The sequence below is a fragment of the Synchiropus splendidus genome, chromosome 14, assembly GCF_027744825.2.
Source record: "Synchiropus splendidus isolate RoL2022-P1 chromosome 14, RoL_Sspl_1.0, whole genome shotgun sequence".
NCBI lineage: Eukaryota > Metazoa > Chordata > Actinopteri > Syngnathiformes > Callionymidae > Synchiropus > Synchiropus splendidus.
In genome coordinates this window covers 19203639-19224129 of record NC_071347.1, presented here as the reverse complement: position 1 = coordinate 19224129, position 20491 = coordinate 19203639, and the positions used below count along the sequence as shown (strand labels likewise).

The 20491-nt window shown below is 44.8% G+C and overlaps 1 protein-coding gene across 3 annotated transcripts in view; it reads right to left on the bottom strand.

The window, feature by feature from the left end:
• roraa (RAR-related orphan receptor A, paralog a) overlaps nucleotides 1–20491 on the bottom strand; it is a 253210-nt gene that overhangs the window by 53460 nt on the left and 179259 nt on the right. The window contains exon 1 of one of the 3 annotated variants that reach the window (XM_053886588.1): nucleotides 4323–6506. The exons of the other annotated variants lie outside the window; for them this stretch is intronic. Within the exon in view, the coding sequence (XP_053742563.1) occupies nucleotides 4323–4353 (31 nt within the window). The 5' untranslated portion in view covers nucleotides 4354–6506. Of the gene's footprint in view, nucleotides 1–4322; nucleotides 6507–20491 lie in introns of those variants that run through there. 3 annotated transcript variants of the gene reach the window in all.

The window sequence follows — 20491 nt, the reverse complement described above, 5'->3', positions numbered from 1 at the left end:
TAACACGTCTGAGCTGGTTGAACATAATATAGAGATCCACGCAAGAATTGAAACAATCATGAAAAATAATATGAAGAAGAGCGATGGGAAAACAACGGGGCAATACTCAAGCAAAAATGCTGCAATATTAGTACTAAAACAAACACCATTAGCAAAATATGTATTTATTTTAATGCAGAAAATATGTACGAGAACACCTTGTATTCATATTCAGATGAATAATTATGAGCCAAAAATAATTTATATGAATTATATTTATAAACATGAGGAATAAACATAAGCAATAAGCCCTAAAATGAAGGGGTTAAAAATATATTGAAGGAAGTAAAAGCTCAAATTTAAATGTGCTGAGTTAGCAATTAAATGAATTACTTAAAACTGTGATAAAATTAAGATGCGTTAAAACAAAGTAGAGCAAAATCACGTCATATTAAAAATAGAAATAGGAATGTTGCAGAGGACAGAAAAAAAAAATATATGTATGTCAATTTTTTTTTTATATATATATATATTTTTTTTGACATATATATTTTTCTGTCCACTCTCTCTCTCTCTCTCTATATATATATATATATATGTATACATATATATATATCGTCCAATGAGAGCAGTAAGGAAGCCTCATCTGTGTGAGACGCTTCTGGTTTGACCTCTGAAGGTCAAAAGAGCATCCGCGTCCCCGGAGTTTGAGCCTGAAGTCTCAGGTCACCGACTCCCTCCGGCCTGGCTCAGAAGAACCGAGCTGCAACACCTTGAACTCCTCGTATGTTTCTCTGTCCTCGTGGTTTGAGTCAGACAAAACGTAAAATCAATAATGCCTTCTCTCCTCCATTTCCTCTTTGATGGCGCTTCAAACGGCCAGCGGACAGACCTCCGGAGGCCGGCAGAGGTGCGGAACCGAAAACACTGCTCACTTCTGAACCCCTCCCCGAGCGCGCCGGGGGGCACCGTGACAGCACGCCAGGATCCTAAATAACCACAGATCACGGCAGCAAACATATGCACGCTGACAGATCTATATTTAGAGAAGAAGACGCCGAGAATAAAAATAAAGTGTGTGAATATATTCACAGAAGGAGAGCAGCTAAACGGCGCGTGACAGCGACGCACTTCAAAGGATCTATAAGTGACTGCAGGTATAGTGTGCGGAAGTAGAGACGGGAATCAACCGTAACCTGGCTGCGGAGCCGCTGCTGCTGGGGAGAGCGTCACCTGGACTGTCAGGAGGTGAGACTGACAAGATGGCTGCGGGAGCAGAGATGCAAGATGATCATTCATCACTATTTCATGTCACAAAACAACTTCACTCTTTCGCTGCCACAACAAAAGTGCGTCTAACCAGCAGAGATTTGCTGTCTGACACTGAACCTCTGTCTCTGCAACAAATCGGAGCGAACACAAAGATATCAAACATTTTTTGAGAAGCGACATCACGGGGTGGGAAGTTATTCTCTCTCCCTCTCTCACACGTTACAGAGCAAAAGCCCGGGAACAGGCAGTGGAAGGCCGTGACCTGGGGCAGGCCGGGGTCAACAGCAGAAGTGGCTGAGCAGCAGCAGGTCACATGACGTGGCCTGAATTCTTAGAAACACAGGGTGTAGTGGTTTAACCTCCGTCACGTTGCGCCTTGTGACCCCCGTCCTTGATGAAAGGGAGGCGGTTTGGAACGGGCGACCAAGTCTGGCACCTCACCTAACGCCTTATGGGTCACATGGCTCAATGGTATCACAACGGACGACAGATTCACACCATAAAAAACGACACATTCATGAAGCTCTGAAGCTTAGTGTGTGTGTGTGTGTGAGTCCTAATGCGACTGCGTGATCCTCTTACGTGACTTCAGTCTCTCTGCAGTCACGTGACTCTGGTCAGTGCGTTGCTACGTTACAGCCTGAAGCCACCGTTGAACTTACAGTTCACTTTCACCTCATTGACGGAGACTTTATGAACAAAAATAATGTATAAATTGTGGCTTTTGCGTTTGAAGAACAACATCATGGCACTTTGCATGTGCAGTGTACGCTCCAGTTTCCTCCCACAGTTGAACACACATGCATGTACAAGCATTCAGCTCAAAATATACTCAAGTAATTTCACAGAGGTAACTTGTTTTTTTTTTTTATTCTAAACGCAGTTTAAAGGATGGCTGAATGAAGTACTCTTTACTTCGTGTATTTGTCTAAAAACAGACAGGACATTAAAAAAAAAGCGAGTTCAATCCACACTTCTTTTCTCTCACACGCTTTTCTGATGAAAGTGCATCGGATTCATTAAACAGTCTCAGAAGAAAGTCCTGCTCTCTTCAGAGCCGCCAAATCAAAGATCCATAGCTTCGATGGCCAGTCGATATCTCATTAAACAGCCGCTCGGCCAGGTTGTCCGCCTCGACGCCGGCGCTTGGCACACTTCGCCGACCCTTGGGGACGCCGGCGCACTTCCGCACCGCCGGTCCCTTCAGCCCCAGCGCCTCCTCTCCAGCAGAGCCCTGCCTTTCATGCTCAACCCTCGCAGGTGCTACGTTTGCTCCCCTCCTCATCTGTGGCCGTTTCTACTTCGGCCCTTCGCGTCCCCTCTCTCTCTCTAACTGGATGATGGCCAATCTTGTTAACCTCTGCTTTAATGTGCGGCGGCCCGCGGCTCGGCGGCGTTTCAATCAGCCGCTGATAGAAATAGACAAAGACTGGCGAATCCACGGCAAATATTTACAGCCTTGTTAGCGTCGCCTTGAAGCACCTATCAAGAGCCATTTGGCTCCCTCCGCAGCACCACATCATTCTTTCCAGTCTAGTGAGCACTCGGGCTAAATCACATATTTATGTGGCGTCTGCACGCGCCGCCGCCGCCGCCGCCGCCGCTCCCGGGATCTCAGGCCGCTCTCTTTAATACCAGGTTAATTACACATGCGGCCACTCTATTTCTTTCTTTTTCTTTTTTACCTTTTCCTGTCGCCCCACACTTCAAACAACTTTCTTTAATTATGTAACTGGAATTTTTTTAATTGTGCTGAGTAGGCCGACTCATTTGCATGGGCTAATGAGAGGGATGTTTCCATTACAGGTAATTAGCTCCTTGAGAGGCAGCGGCGTGCTGGAGAGGGAGGCGGAGGAGGCGGCGGCGGCGGCGGAGACACAAAGCCACACGGAAGAGGCTGGCTGTAGTGGGCTACGGTGGCGTCTCCGGGAAGGAGGCGGCGTCTTGTGACAGAAGTTGCTGCAGCACAGTGGATGAGCCGCTGATAACCTGCTTTTATTCGGAGGCAGGAAAAGCTCTCCTCCTCTCTCCTTTTTATGAAACACCCGCCGTCCTATTGAGGGTGGAAGGTGGCCTCATATCGGGGCGCCATCTCGACCCTTGCTTCTTAATATACAGTGGGATTCTGATTAGAAAGACAGGGTCATGGTTTCCTGTCGGAGAGGAGCGGTGTTTCTCCTGCCTTGTTTCTAACATCAGCTGGCAGGTGTAAAAGCAAGGAAAGAGCAAACGCCAAGCCGGATGACGGTTGAAACTCTCGGCGGCTCATCCAGGATGGCAGCCCGTGTTTAATTGTATCAGGAGTGCATGTGCGCACATATGTTGGGATCCCCCATCTGCCGGGGTGAACACATGATTTAGCGTGCGTGCGTGTGGAAGCATGCATGAGAGACGTGGATGACAGCACTCTCCGGATCGGTCGGCTCTGATGTGCGTGCGCGCGGAGGGGGGCGGAAAAGTTGGAATTTGGAGAGGATCATCATCAGAGTCTGGGAGGACCTAGCGCGGCCGCACATGTAAACCCGGCTGCCCCCCCCCCCAAAAAAATAGGTCAGTGGAACACAACACGCTCAATTATGAACACACATACACACGCACGCACCTCTATCACGTCAAAGAATCTGCGACTCACAACGCTGCCACGCACATTCTCCCGCGGAACAGACACGTCCTCTGGACTGGAACAACAGGATTAAGAACTGTGCGAAAAGGAGTAGCGACAGGGACCCTCCCCCCGCCCCCCGCCCCTCGGTGTGACCTCTGATACCCTTTAGAGCAGCCGAACTTTGAAAAAAAAATCCATATCCTGAAGACAATTCATGCGATTTTCCTCCAATAATTCTGATCCTAAAGGATGAAAAAAGTACGGATAAGACTCTTGTCCTCAAACAACATGAATAAGTGAGGCGGTCCCGTCTTCAGATGGATGAATTCAGCACGGCGCCCTCTCCATCCCTCCGTCCCCGTCCCTCTCAAGCGTCTCATGCAAATGAAATGCAAAGAGTTGGCAGGCTCTGAATAGCAAAGGCTGCACTTCCCGACTTGTTACTCCCGCATGCATGTTCTCTTACCTTTCATAGCTGAAATCACAAAATACATCATTGAGCGTCGAGTCCATAAGAGAAGAACTATCACCAGCGCAAAGCCCTCCACTGCTGTCTCAGCAGCAGCTGGCCAGCACAGCTCTGCCTCTCAGCCTCCGAGCATGACCACACCAGAATCCATGTGACTGTGACATCAGCGTTGATGTCTGGCTGCTCCCCTCCCACCAGCCTTTGATTGGCACAGCGTGCAGCCAGTGGGGGCGCTGAGAGCTCAGGCAGGGGAGCTGGCCCTCTTCCCACTGACTGCAGACACACGAGTCTCCTTCGCCGGGCTGCTAGACACAGCACACGCTCGCTATCTTATTCCGAGGCTTATCTTTCGGTGCAAGGAGGGAGTCAGAACCGGTCCGTGCAGACCGCTGTTTTCATGCTTTAAGGAAGAAAAAAAAAAAATGCTGCAAGTCAAGGGTATGGTTTTACATGGGGAGAGAAAGGGGGGAACAAAGGGAGGCAGATTCGGAGGCAGGTTATTTACCCTGCCTTTTATTTCAAGCTCAAAATGTTCTTCTTCAGAGCCACAGATGACTGAACACTCGTCCCCTTTAAATTCATGTCGTCTATGGTGAACTTTTATAGCAGAGGTGGGCGATAACATTTCCTGAAGGGCCACATTAGAAACTGTTGTGAGGGGCCATCATGAAAAGAAAGACAGCGATGACTACAAAACATACGGAAAAATATCCAAAATATATCCTGAACTAACAAGGGCAAGTTGACCTAAAAACACTAAATGTAATAAGGATATTAAAAAGTGTAAATATGCGCTGAAAACTAATGAAATATCTCATTTTATATGCACTTCATTTGAATATAAATCAACATAACTACGACCCAGAGGTTCAGGATAAAAAGGCAATTCATTTAAAAATATATATTTCAATGTTCCTTCATTGCATTTTGATGAAAACACACAAAAACGGCCAAGGAAAAGAAGAAAATATTAGTCTTGAAAGACATGCTATAGTTACTGCTGAAGTGGTGGTGGTGACTAAAGGAGAAAGAACAAAAAAAAAGGCAGAAAAATTACAACATATAAGCTATAGTTATAGTCTGACGTTAAAAGGGCCACAAAAATACAGGCACCGGGCCGCATATGGCCCCCGGGCCACGCTTTGCACAGATCTGTTTTATAGCCTTTGTGAGTCAAGTGCTCTGATGTCATCGAAGGATGATTTTCCCGCCACCAGGATCTAGCTTGTGCTGAAACAACTGTCATCATCACATGACAAAATGGATGACAGTCGTGTTTGCAGTGGTTCACGCTGAGGCGCTGACATAACGTCAAAAGAAGAGAATGGCTTCTGCTGCTCATTCAATTATTCAATTCAGAATGAGACAAGTGCAATGCTATCGATACGTCGACGTCGGGTTAAGCTGTGGTGACTCACTTATTTACAGTCAAGAGGTGAATTTGTGGCCAGAACTCGACATAGAAGAAGACAGGGATGAGATCGGATCGAGTTACGTACGGCCTTAACGTAAACAAATCCCACTTCGGCTGAGCAGTTTGGAACAGATATCACGAGGAATTCCTGCTCCAAAGTTATTGTTTTTTAGTCCCTCATGAAATGCCCAGCTATTTATTAGCGTGGCTCTACTCTGAGTCTCAGATGACCAAGCTACTCCACTGACAGCCATCTTTGCCAACCTTCTCCCTGTGATCAGCGCCCAGCGCTCGCGACTGACAGAGAAACAGAATGAATGAGCTATTGTTGTAGGAACACGCGTCGGAGAACAGTTTCTGCCAAACTGAACCGACGTTTGCCAAACGCCGAGGTATGTTGGACGCAGACGAAAATCAAAGCGGATGATCAAAAACTGCACGGCGATCGACTGAACATATTTCCCCAAATGCCGCTATTGTAATGGCAACAGTTTATCATAAATGGATTCACATTCCCACAGTAACGTCTGCAAAATTCGCACTTTCACGTGAAACTCGCAAATACGGAGCTGTTTCGGGGAGCGTAACCCTCAGCTCCGTCCCCTGTCCTCCAAGACTCCTGCTCCCTTCCATCCGACACACACACACACACTCTCCGACGGGCCTCACACACTCCTTTGACAGGTGAATGAGGGGAGATAGTGGCACGAACTGGGGGTAGATGATCCCCTCCACCCCACAGCGACTCTGCGATGAGTTCCTCGCCCTCATCTCCATCCCGCATGTCTCTCTCTCTCGCTGCCTCTCCATTCCTGGCTCTCCCCCTCTCTCTCTCTCCTCCCCCTCCCCGCTCATCCTCGTATGATAATCTGTTCTGACTCCTAACCAGCTGCCTCTCTCTGATACAATATTCTGGTTTTAGTGCAATCCAGCCTTGGCCAATAACCACAGAGCATTTGGCATTTCCATGAATAAGCTGGAGCTCATAACATCTTGTCTCAAGACCAACATCACACGGCATCATCTTCACCGGTGCATTTTTTTCATCTAAAAATCATTAGGAAAATATTTTAAATATATTTTTATCATGTTTTAAACAGTGCTAGACAGACGTCTCTGCGTATGACTACATTTGTATTCATGTGGAGGTCAGTTTTTTTGCCTCCATTGTCAGGAAAATCTATTTCTTTTATGATTGTGACTCGATCACTGACACGACCCACACAACATCATGTCAGGTTCTCTTTTATATACTGGAAAATAATGTAGTGAGAATGTGTCTCTCATTTATAAACACCACCTTGTGACACAAACAACGGTTGTTATACAGTTATTACTACTCAAATACACAAGAAAACCCAATTCATCTAAAAATCATGGCCGAACCCCTCAAAAACAAAACAAAACAAAACAAAAACAACAAACAAACAAAAGATGGAAACTCAACGTGTCAGTGCATGAGACTGAAATAAACACTTTTCTTAACATGAAGTAGTAATCTAAAATAACAATATAATTAAAAAAATACATCAAGAAATATATCAACAAAAAAAAAAAATGACGGCCGTATTTCGCCCCATGAGCCCTGAGTTGAACATACAGAGTTGCTGTGAATGTTTTCAGTTGTGTATCTGTATGATTTTTTTTCTCCCTCACATTTCTTCCTGACAGGAGTTTCCCCTTTTTAAGATTAAAAAAATCAATAAATTTACAAACTATTCAACACACAATAGCAGCAACACAAAGGCGTAAGCACCGACTTGTGGGTGGCTGAATTACAGCATTCTGGCCTGCAGTTACACTCCACAAACACAAGGGGCGCTGTGACCACTATTGTGACCAAGGTCTTCCAGTGAGCTGGAGGAGAAGATGCATCGTGACAGTGATTAAAAAGCTATTGTTACGTCATTCATGTCTAACAGATGCAAATGTGACCGGGGAAGAGTTTCAGCTTTGTTGTTATCAGCAGGTTGCTCAAGCCTGACCAGCCCTGCAGAGGCACCATGTTTACACTCCAGTCTCTGCAGAGACCTGTGCGACGTTACCGCTCACACCAGAAACATGTTTCAGCGATCAGAATTAAAATGGTAACAACTGAAAAATGGTATGTGAATGACAGAAAAATAACTGTGATCCAAACACATAGCTGTTTTGGATTGATTCATAAGTAAAATGTTGGGAATTTCTTTTCTGTCTTTTAGGTTTTAGATGAAGAAGAGCTCAAGCTTGTAGTTGTTATTGTAGCTCAAATATTTTTATTCCATTCGTGGCCACCAGGAGGTCTAAATCAACCTCACTTTTGAAGTCAGATATGGTTTCAATAGGTTATTACACATGAGAATCCATATGAATTTGCGGGCTTCTGTTTCCCCTTCAAATGCTGCACCACCAACAGATTGATACTGAAGGATTAGGACTCTCTAGCCAGGTGCAGACGTCCACGGTGACCAGCGGCAGAATGTGTAATTCAATGCAAAAGTCCATTGGAAGCCAGGAAATGAGAAGTCAGCAGCCTGTGACACAAATATTCCCGTGACAATGTTTCATTAGAACCTCTATCATCCATTCGAGACACTAAACACATTAAGTCACGTTGTGTCAACACCGGTCTCATATAGCGCGGCGGCTAATGAACAAAATATCATTCTGCGGCTGATAGCATCAAATGGAGCGTGCCCTGGATACAAATTACATCCACTCTGGTAAACCATTCAAAATAATGTGATGTCAGCCATTGCACTTTTCACCACGCTGTCGACGGCAAAGCTCTTCGGCAGATGAGTCACGTCCCGGCCTCACACGGGGAAGGCACCTCGCCGCCGCAGTGGACAGTGGAACAGTTCAGTGAGAGAGAACGTGGCCCACGACATCGCTGTCCTCAACAGTTACCAACCTCTGAGGTCGTGTTGACACGGAAAGATAAGTACATATCGAGGGCATACATGCATATATATATATATATATATATATATATATATATATATATATATATATATATATAGTCCGTAATTTCCGGACTATAGAGGGCACCCGTATATTAGCGACACCCACTAAATTTAAGAAAGACAATAGACATTGTTCACACATGAGCCGCAGTGGTCTATAAGCCGCGGGTGCAGCGGTGCTGTCTGCACCGTAGAAAGGTCGACTTAAAAATGCACAAGGATCACTTCCAAACTAGTTTGGAAAACGGGCTCCAGCATGGAGACTGACTCATGAAACAAACTCTGCAATGTTCGGAACTTGAATCATCAGCTCCTCACAGCTTTTATTGACATTAAAAAGGTTGTCGGTGGATGCTAATTTAATCGCGATTTATTGCTCGACAGCTGTAGTTAACTCACGATGAACCACGAAATAATCTGTTCTGTTCAGACAACTTTTTAAAACAGGGTCCAGAGTGACGATGCCGACTTTGTCACCATGAAAAGACTTCTTAAAACTTGATGCGCCTGGGTGGATTTGTCAAATGTATGTATCGTACAGAACATGTCACCTGATAGAAGCGACTCATTCAAGTCACCTGTGGGCTTCAACATTCATTGACATTTCAATCATAAAACAGTGCTGACTTGGCGCCTTCATATGAATATGAACGAACTTTGATCCAAAAGTAAAGAACTTTTTGGACAAAAACTGACTCTTAGACATGAGGTGGTGAGCAGGATTAGAGTTGAGATTAACTCACTCACATTCCTTTCAGTTTTAAGGGGCAAGTTATGCATCACTTCTTTCATCAGTATTGACACGTTTATTCTCAATAACACCACAGCAGTCGTGCATCTGTTACCAGCCTCTTACGTTACGACAGCTGATAGTCATTATCATACACGCAGTATTTTCCCGTAAATAGTAAGTTGTCTGTTTATTATCAGTATTGAACAACAGGTGTTGTACTGTCATGAGGAGGTGGGCTTGTGACGAATTATCGATAATAATTGTATATACATGAGAAGGAATCACCTTAGTGCACGAGCCCTGAATAACAGTTTGATGTTATTATCACGAATAACGTATGTAAGTATGGGAGTGCTGGAATCTTGTTTATGAAACTATTGAGTCATAAATAATTTCTTGATTCAACACCCCAGTTACTGGGGGCCAGAGGCAGGGGACACCCTGGAAAGTCCACACTGGGCGCCTTTACAGTCACCGCTTCATTCCTTGACTTGCTTCTATTAAGAATGCTTGTTTTCGGACCGTGGGAGGAATCCGGAGTTACTCGTCGACACCAACAGAAGGGACTGTGGGTCACCGATACCTGTGGAGTCTTGTTGCTGGTTCCATTTCCACTTTTCACCCTCAGCAGCGCCGCACATGAGATAAAACGTCGCAACAGTAGCAGCTTCTAGTCACTCGTCCAGCTGTCTAGAATCACGGTGCAAATATGCATCCTCCCCTGAGGAGAGCGGTTTCTGACTTCATTTGCTCACGCTGTCCTTCCACTGCTCCACATTAGGCGTGACAGATCGCCGATACGCCGCTGATACATGTTCATTAGGCCATTGATTAAGCCACAAAGGCAGCGACCGTCTTCAGGCATTAACCTGTCAAACCGTTTCATCAGTTTCCGAGCGATGGGGAGGCATGAAGGTATTCTTCTCGCCTCTCCTCGTGGATTTGCAAATGCCTTGTAAACAGGCCCTGTGGGGTTGGATTCAATTGAGATGAAGCGCAGGGCGTCCACCGCTGCCCCCGGAGGATAACGGAGGACCAGAACTGATACTGGCCTCAGTGGCCGTCGTGACTCTACGTGACTCGCCGTCCAGCTCCGAACCTCACCTGCTCCTCCACGCCCTCCGAAAGCTTCTCTTTCCAGCGCAACCTCAGAGCTCAGGAATCAACAAGCTCGGGCAGCCGCTCCACGAAAACAACACCGATCCATTTAATATAGATGCCAAAGAGAGCAGGGCATAATATTCCAGCCATGACGGCGGCAGCCCACACCACACAATCATGAACCAATTTAGGGCCATTCCAGGCAATATCCTGGGGGCTTCCACTTGTGGGAGGACTTCAATAAATCACACAGACAACAGAAGAGAATATATATTTCAGTGGAGGTGGAGGCTTTGCAAAAGAGGAAGCATTTAAAGGCAAATTAAATAACACAAGTCAGACCTTTATGTGTTGAAATATCACGGGAGGATGTGGCTATGTAATGCGCCTCACATTGAAATGAAAGGAAAATATTCTTCATCCGATTCTTGCAGTCACGGTGGGATTGAGTCTATTCCAGCTAGTGGGAGGTGGGGGACACCCTGGAAAGGTCACCAGGGCATCACCCACATGGACCAACTCGCACTGGAATTGGCCTCTTAGCCTCTGCATGTGATTGGATTGTGGGAGGAAACTGGAGTGTCTGGAGAAATTCCACTAGACAAGGAGAAAAAGGTTGTCGGTGGACGGTGATTTAATCGCGATTAATCGCTCTACAGCTGTAGTTAACTCACGATGAACCGTGATATAATCTGTTCTGGTTTTAAAACAGGGTCCAGAGTGACGGTGCCGACTTTGTCACCGTGAAAACACTTCTTAAGACTTGATGTGCCTGCGTGGTAACTGCGCTCACACACCAGGTCAATAGGTTCAGCAAATAACTTTGGCTCCTTCTCGAAAGAACTGTCTGAACTCGCCATCCGAAGAAACACCGGCATTTCCCTATGGAAGAGACGGCGGGGGGTTCAGGACGTCCACCCCGCGGAGCCGATAAAATTCATTTCAGTTAATGCATATCGTCCCAATCGAAGCACATTCAGAGAAGAACATCAACTTTACATCTAGATATTAATGGAGCTGGTTAAAAATGCTATTTAAAAAAATCGATTCAGTCAAGACGTGTCGTAGCAACCCAAGATAGGAGATAATTCTCAAACCTATTTCTTGTTGAAAACCTAGCGACTTGGGGCAAGGCCTGGACAGGACTCCATTACAGACTGGCAACCACTTGTTACGGATGATTTTGCCATCAACTAAACTCTGAACTCTCTCTGGTGATCGGTTGCAGCCTGCCACCTCTTCAGGACCTGTATGTCTCCAGGACCCAGAGACGTGCAGGTCGGATCAGAGCCGACCCTTCTCACCCTGGACATGGACTGTTTGTTCCTCTTCCCTCTGGCAGGAGGCTACGGTCCATCCAGACCAGAACCTCCCGTCACAGGAACAGCTTCTTCCCCTCGGCCGTCAGACTGTTGAATTCGTGAACAGCTTTGTTGTTATGTTATTCTATTTATTTTATTTTATTTGTTCTTGGTTGCACTTTATTCCAAGACACTTTCCTAGTTAGTGGGCTCCCCACTGACCATGGCAATAAATCTGATTCTGATTCTGATTCTGAATATTTTTTAGAGTTAAACTAGAGGAACATCAAGGTGGTGAATGATATCACCGACACAGCACAGTATATCACCAGAATTGCGATTTCCATTTGCAATGATTTGATGATTTAAAAACTCACGAAATCGATTTTGAAAAAAAAAAATTGTAACTACGCTTGACGTCACTGCACAGCCCGTTCTGGACGCACACGCACGGGAAGTACCAAAACAAAGATGGCAGGGGAGGAAACCCGACCAGCTCCGTCTTCGCTAATGGTGTCATTTTGGGTTTTACCGAACACCTGGAAACACTGAGCTGGACAACGCAAACAATGGGCAAACACTGCCATAGTACCATCAAGCACAGCCCGTACGTTTTTCCCCAAGACATCTGTCCCACAGCTTTACCAAAAGACCGGTCCCTAGTAAAAACCCAGGAGCTGCTGGAGTGGCCATATCAGACTAAGATCTTGTAAACTCCAGCTAATATGTTCGAGGATCAACATCACTCGCTTACAGAAGACCCTATTACGACTGCACCACGTTCACTGGAGACGCGGCAAGGATCCGATCTGCTGAACTCGCCGGTGAATTCCTGGCGGGACTCTTACTCAGGCGACGGATAGTATTTACTGCCCTTCATCCTCGCCTCGCACGCCGGACCAGCTGAGCGCTTCTCTCTCTGCCTGAGTGCTAACACACACAAACACAATATTTTTAGAACGCCGGGTCAAAAGCAGGAGATATGAAAGCGAGCCGTTCCCACATAGGTGCAGTGTACAGCTGTCAACTGTCATGTAGTCAGAATCAACAGCAGTGTTTATGTGAAACGCTGTGACAAGGCGGCGACCTTCCATCTCAGCGACCCGCTTATTTTTAGAGAAGGATGTAAATCCTGTTTTTTCAAGGGGAAAAAAAAAATCTGTTGGCTCTTAAATCTCTCTCTCACACACACACACACACACACGAGTCAAACTGACCATCAACAACCATTGTGATGTTGAGTATCATAACTGTTGGCTAAATAGCTGGCGTCACACTCAAACATGGAGGCATCAAGACATATATATTTTTGGAAATATTTTAGAAATATTTCCCAACAGGCAAGTAATATTATAACTTAGTCATGAAATATTCCAAATATGTTTCTTTACACTATGTATCATCACTGTTCAAAACAAAAGTTCATTTATTTAAAATAAAACATGAGTGATAATAGCAACATCCAGTTTTTGCTGCTCAGCACATTCAAAATTTGAGCGAACTCATATTTCAAGTTGTTGAAAACCAACCAGTCAGTTATTATTTTGGTGTACTTCATTTCACCACTTATAAACAATATGTTAATACAGAGCCACTGTACTGATCTTTACTTCACTAAGACTTTTGTTACACACTATGTTTGGAGATTTTTTTGTCATATTTCTTCCTAATATTGATTTAATGCATGATATATTTAGCAATATTCATCATCCAGCCTCCTGCAGTGTTTCCCGTACTGTTTAATATAAAATACATTAAAAGTAGATTAAATATCGCGGCATATATTTCCCTGAAATTGCATTTGAACGTTATTTAGTTTCATCATTATTACTGTACTTACTTTGCAGAGTAATTTCGTTTTTTTGTCCTTTCATTATAGTTTTAAAAAATATTAACATTTAAAAATATAAACAAATAACGTCCATGAATGAAGTTTTGTAATAATATAACGGTATGTATATATATGTTTTCGTATTTGTATTGTGTGTCTCGCTGAAATATGATGTTTTCGTTCCAACTCATCTCGAACAATCAAAACCAAAAGAAGTAAATAATAGTTAAATAATAAACAGTGTGTTACTCGTGTTCAGTTGCATCCATCCAACACAAAACCATGAGAGAGAGAGAGAGAGAGAGACCACCGCTGACACCAGCTGTGGAACCCTGTGAATTGTAATGAACTGGTAACTGGCTGCTCAGCGCCAAGCAAACAGAGCAGGTCATTTTCCCCGTGATAATTATGGCTATAACCAGGCATGAGGGATTGGTAATGGTCCTGCTTATTCTTCATGGCCGGCGAAGGCCAGCGCGGCGCCTGTCGAGGTGGGGAAAGCATGATGATGAGCTTTTTTTTTCTGCTGCTCGGTGACTCTGGTGAGAGTTGCGAAAAGGGCAGCGAGGGAACTTGGCCTTTGAGGGGGAAGTTAACGAATGAACTTCATTATTGAGGAGCAGAGCGGGGAGACCCCCCGGAGTCTGTGATGTACGAGCGAGCTGGCGCTCTCCTCCCCGCCCCGCCTCACCACCGCCAATAACAAAGACATCAGGGAGGAGGAGAGCATGTAAAACAGTTTACCTGGTGCCTTCAGGAGGAAGAGTGAGGAGTGTGGAAGCTGAAGACGGAGCCCTTTCAAAAGACCCAGCTACCCGGGGTGGGAGGCAGGGGAGCCCCGGTACAGGCTCTTATGCACACCTACAGACTATTAAGCTAGGTATAGCTTTGGTCTGCGGGAGGAAACCAGAGTGCCAGATGGTAAGAAATGGCCGTCAACCTGGAATCTTGCTGTGAGGCTGCATCACCAACCACTACCCCACCGTGCTGCACCACATGTAGCCACACTGTTTAAACATGTGTCGTGGAAATTAAATAAATCCAATTCAGTGTTTATGTACAAGAGGAAGAGGGGACTCAAAAGAGGTGTGGCCACTTTCAAATGCAGCTTCCAAAAAAATGTGAATAATAAATCACAAAGTCACCAGAAAAAAAACCCACTCTCATTACTATTATTTTATTTTGGAATGATCCGACCACAAAAATAGCTCAATGTTTAAAGGTATTGCTTAAAGGTAAACATACAGTAAGTGTCCCACAGAGTTAATGTAATGTAAGAACTGCACAGACTGGCTGGGATTGTTGCTGCTGTCTGAGCCTCCACTTCCTGTGAAGTGCTCTTAAAAATACAAGAAATTAATAATGAGTAGAAAAAATGTGAAAATAAGTCAAATAAATGCCAATAAATCAAGAAAATTTATGTATTAATTCACATTAAAATGGAAGTTATTTTAGTGCTATTTAATCTTATAAAATAATAAATGAATTTATTAAATTATGTGTTTACATGTGAGTTAATGTAATGAAAGTAGACGAAAGCATAGGCAACAAGAACAACAATAGTACTGTTAAAACCACATATGAGAAAGAATGTGAATAATGGAATATGCATGAAAAAAAAAATCTTTTTGAAGGCACTTGAAGTTGAAGATTAATAATAATAAAAATGTAAACAAGAAAATGTGTGAAATGACCCTGAAACAGATGAACGTATCAAACCGCAAATGTGTGATGATTTGCATTTTCAACGTATGTCTGACTTCCGAATACCGAGCCCGATTTCTGTCTCGCGAGCCGCCTGGAAAACAGAGCTAACAGCGAAGCGGCGCTCCAGACTCTGGTCCGGTGAGACGGCGCGGTCAAGATGACCCTCATTTATTACAGCGCAGCTCTGTTCAAGCATGAAAGTAACTTTTCCTGAGTTCCTCATAAAAACAAGCGACCCACCGCAGGGAGTCTGTTTTCCTCAAGATTGAGGGAGATCTTCAGGCTATGTGTGATGCGCGCCACTTAGCCTCCCCGGCCCTCTTCCTCAGCGGCCGGGACGGGGCTCTCTGCGCGGCGGACAGCGGCTCTTTTCGCCGGCCGCACTCTTTTACTCTTGACTTATGAGGATGCCAGGGGTGCAGGGGAGTGATTCATCACGGGGTGTGTTCCTCTCGCACCCTCACACATTAGTAATGTGGTCCGCCGAGGAGGAGTCCTGTCATCAGTCTGTACCTGGACCCTCGGAACAAGGTAGGTCAACAGGAGGCAGCGGCAACTGGCCCACTTTTAGTCTTTCACAGCACCTTTAAGTTTCCTTCAGCTGTACAGCCTGACTGACACATGAGACCGAGCGGGGTGGGAGCGGCCTCTCTGGACCCTGCCGTTGAGAGATTCAGGCGGCCAATGAAAGCGCTCCTCTGTGTCCAAACTACAGCAGGGACGAGAGTAGGGAGCCGGAGCTTTGATACACCGAACAGGGAAGAGCTTCCCTTGATCCATGGCTGCTTGACTGTTTCCAAACCATAGTTACAGTCCAGCTTCCCAAGGTCTTCCAGCATTATTGGATGAATGCTGGAAAATGTCTTTAAAAAGGCCACTCAGCTAAATAGAGGAATAGATCAGTCAACAAAACATCAATACCCAATGTCTTCCTTGACTTATTTTGTACGGCCACTTCCTGTCTTTCCGCGATGTTGCTTCCTGAACTGGTGTGTGTGCAGCCAACCGCGTCAGCCTCTTCTTCGCTTTCAGACTTTTGGACTGCAAAGACTGGCGAGGATTTTTGCTCTTGTCTGAGCCTCCACTTCCCGTGAAGTGCTCTTAAAAATACGTGAAAAATAAGTCATAAATAATGAGTAGAAAAAATGTGTGCAGTTCACAAAAAGTCAAATAAATGCCAACAAATTTACATAACTATTCATATTAAAATGGAAGTTATTTTAGTACGATTTAAGCTCATAAAAATATATGAATTTATTAACTCAAATATCATAAGAAAATCTTGAGTCAGGAACAGTTTTTAAGTTTGACAGCTGTCAATGACTTCATACACTCCACCATTCGCTGCTCATTTATGGAAAACTCTCAAACTCATATTCTCAAAACAAGGTGAGTTATCTTTAGCCACCAAGCCAAGAGGGCATAGCTCAGAGCCACGAAGTAAGAAGTGACTTCCTTTGCCTTTTGCTTGTCAGTTTTGTTTTATTTCAATGACATTTTTCCATATTCTTCTGTCGCCTGTATCAGTATCACTGAAATTGTTATTGCTGTTTTGTACCTACTGTACCGTACTGCTACACTCCTCAAGCCAGGAAGGCATATTCAAGGTGTGACTCACCTCAGCTGGCAGGACGTTTAAAAGCGTGGCGTCACATGTTCACCTCCATCACATGACCAGAAGGCCCATGAAAAAGTTATCAGAAATGAAGACTTCGCTGCAACACAATCATGTGACCAGGACAGCAAGACAACCTCGCGAAGCCAGGTGTGAGTGAGCCACCCAGCGCAGCCTGTTGTGGCGTGAAATAAGGCTTTAATACACTGTAGCAGCCCTCAATCTTTCAGCATCACACGGCTGCGTCTCCTGCTGCACCAACACCAGTGGCAAACGCAAGATCATCTGCTCTTTCATGTATTATAGAGCCACTTTAAGTCCGTGTAAGCCTTTGACCTTAACATCGCAGGTAATACACGGCTAAATACCTACCTCAGTATTCATGTTTGTCATTTTACTTGTGAAGATTAGGTGCGAAAAAAAAAGGCTATTTGAAACCAAAACACAGGATTAAGGGATAATGCTGCTCTGTGTCTTGTGAGTCGACCTTGATTCTGTAATCCAGCACAATACTGAGTGGAGAACGGCGCATTTCTCCCTCTTGAACGTTCAACAGTGTAGAACAGCTCACACTGATGTAATGGCAAAAGCTTCATGGCACCACGCCGAAGGACGAACTCATCTGAATGAAATGAAACGGCCATATTGGCGTAATAGGAGTGGGAATAGTGTTTGGGGATTTGCACAAAGGGAAACATTGACTGTGTTTACATGGACAACAATTACCGCCCAACTGACTTGATTCGAAATGAGATGATATTGTGATTACTGTGTGTATGTGAGGTCCCCGCAGAGCAGTGTGTTCATCATCCAGTTTAAACCGAGCAGGGCCAGGACTCCCTCGCAAGCTCAGTAGTCCAGCGTCGTGTCACCGTCAAGTGTTTTGTTGTGTTGCAGTCGCCTTGACAACCTACTGACCATTCTAAGGGAAATGATTTACAGAACCTCACAAACTTGAAATCTTTATCCATTCTTGATTTTGATGAAAAGTTTGGAACGTTACGACGACACCTTTGCTTTTCATCCCATCCACTAACCCTTGTTGTACTGCACCTTTCCTGTTTGCGGAAGATGCGGACAGCAGGTGGCGACTCTCTGGTCAACTTTAAGCTATGATCTTCTAAGGACATTTTTGAGGTTTTTGTATTGGAAAACAGCAGCTAACACTCTTCTTCTTTCCTCATTTCCCATCAGGTGTTGCTACTGCAAGTCCTCCTCCCTGGTCAGACCTGGTCATGTCAACATTCAACCATGAACCTCAATAGTCTTCTCATCTTCCATCTCCAATATTCTTGGTGCAACACTGTCTTCTATCCATGTGTACAAACCATCATAGTCTGCAGTACATGTAATGAGTTTGTACTCAGACTGTATTTAGGGGATCCTAAAAACACACTACAATCCATGTACAGAATTGTCAGATGGATGTGGATTAACAATCGATAACACAGATAAGATCATGGCCTGGTGCCACCTTATACAAATGCAAAAATTCAAACAGCATGGTACTTGTTGGTACTTGCTGTAGCAGCAGACTTACTCAGGACCAAGTTTGAGTGTGAATTTGAGGGTTAAATTTCCATTATTGTTAGTTGATGTGGGCTGGTACCGACACAACAGCGTGACTTGGCTCACCACGCTCATGTCTGGTTCATATGACCTCAGAGGAGTTACGTCATGAAAAGTCGCAAGAGGTGAGGTGAAAACTGCGGCAAATTCCCGTAGAACGCAGCACTATTTCGGAGTTCCTTTCGGCACGGTTGTAGCACCGCATTCTCACTCTGAAGCCGTCAAATGCCGACTTTCTTCAAGTGACTTTGGCATCCTGTGTTGAAGCGGGAGGCAGATTTCCGCGTTGCATGTTGACATAATAAGCTTTCAACTGAGGCACATTCTGCGGCACATCCTGACGCCATGGGTAGCGTGTCACTTAAAATAGAGACAAACGGTAGGGTGAGCCATGGGATGGCGCTCCTCTCGCTCTGTATTCTAAGATGCCTCTCTTGGTATATAAAGCTCCTCATATGGCCTCTACGGCAGCATCAGTATGGAGCCTCGGAAGGCGCTATATGGTAACATCCAAACAGACGTAGTAATGGCAGCTCCCTTTCGTCCTTTTTGGAAGGGGAAGAGAAAATTGAAACACCTATGTGTCAACATGACTTTGGCGTCAGTATAGGACGCAAAAGGCACTTGAAAATAGTTGCTATTTGGCACCTTGGGAGTGAGCATGGGTTGGTCACACCATATTAAGTCCATGGGTGACTGGTGCGTCCCCCTCTAGTCACGTGCACGATGGAAATGAGAAGAGGACTGACCCCGATAAAAGACAATAAAATAAAGGCCCACATCACTTGTGTCGTGAGGCCGCGCTCTAATGGGGTGATTTGTTCGCGGTGCGTCACACTTGATATTAAAGAGGGTCACTGGCTGGAGGGGAATGATAAATAAACAATTTGATTCGGATTACGCCGACCAGCACTTTGCAGTGCTGAGAAATGGACTTGATCTTTAAAGTCGGCCGCGGTATGATTACGCGCCGCAACACTTCATCAGACAGGACGCCAATTAAACAGGCGGCTAAGTACGCGGGAGGAAAACACGTTATAGATGGCGCCGTGTCACCCGCATCACCAGCAGGTACACACTCCGTTCTACTCTCCGGCTTATTTTCCTGACTCCATGGCTTTTTTTTCCCTCCTTCCGTTTCTCTTTTTTCCTCCTCGGCGCTGCAGACACAGTAGAATGAAAACCTGCCTTTGATGTCTGGGATCCCATAATGCTGAGCAGTAGAAATCCGCATGCCTGTTATCTGTAGAATCTTAATGATGACGGCTAACTTCACAATGGGTTAACTGCGTCTCTCTGTTCTCACACTGTGCAGCCACAGAGACACAAATTAATAGCAATGGAGGAAAACAGCGGTTCTCTAATAAAGCAGATTCAACAAAACATGCACGACGCGATCAGCACAAATGTCAGTGTATAATATCACCAAAGCTTTTTTTTTGCCTGAGCACTTCTGCTTTCTTCTCTGCGGATGTAACTTTGTTTTTCATTATTTATTTCGCAGCAGAATTTGTCAGAGAAGCAGCATTTCAATCCAATCACGCCGAGCATTTGATATTCGCCGCGCAAACACCGCGGTGGAGGGAGCGTCATTGATCTTGAAATGGTGCTTACAAGATATTTCAAAGGAACAATATTAGAGGGGACGTCTTACTCATTGTATGGTTTATTCAACAGTATTCCTGTGAATTATTCAGTAATTAAATTATATATGTTAATTCCACCCACGGTAAGTCATGCGTAATATTGCATCAGGATCCTGAAATAATGCATTATGGAATATTCCAGACTCCTTTTTTTTTTTTTTTTTTTATCCCTCACCGCTTCCCTTCCGTCTGGAACCAAGACTAGGGGATGGAACATGATGTTACACGGATGTTAATAAGAGAACCTGCCCGATTTCTACTCAAGTTTGTTTATCATTGTGTTTGTTTTAGACGTAAAAAAGTC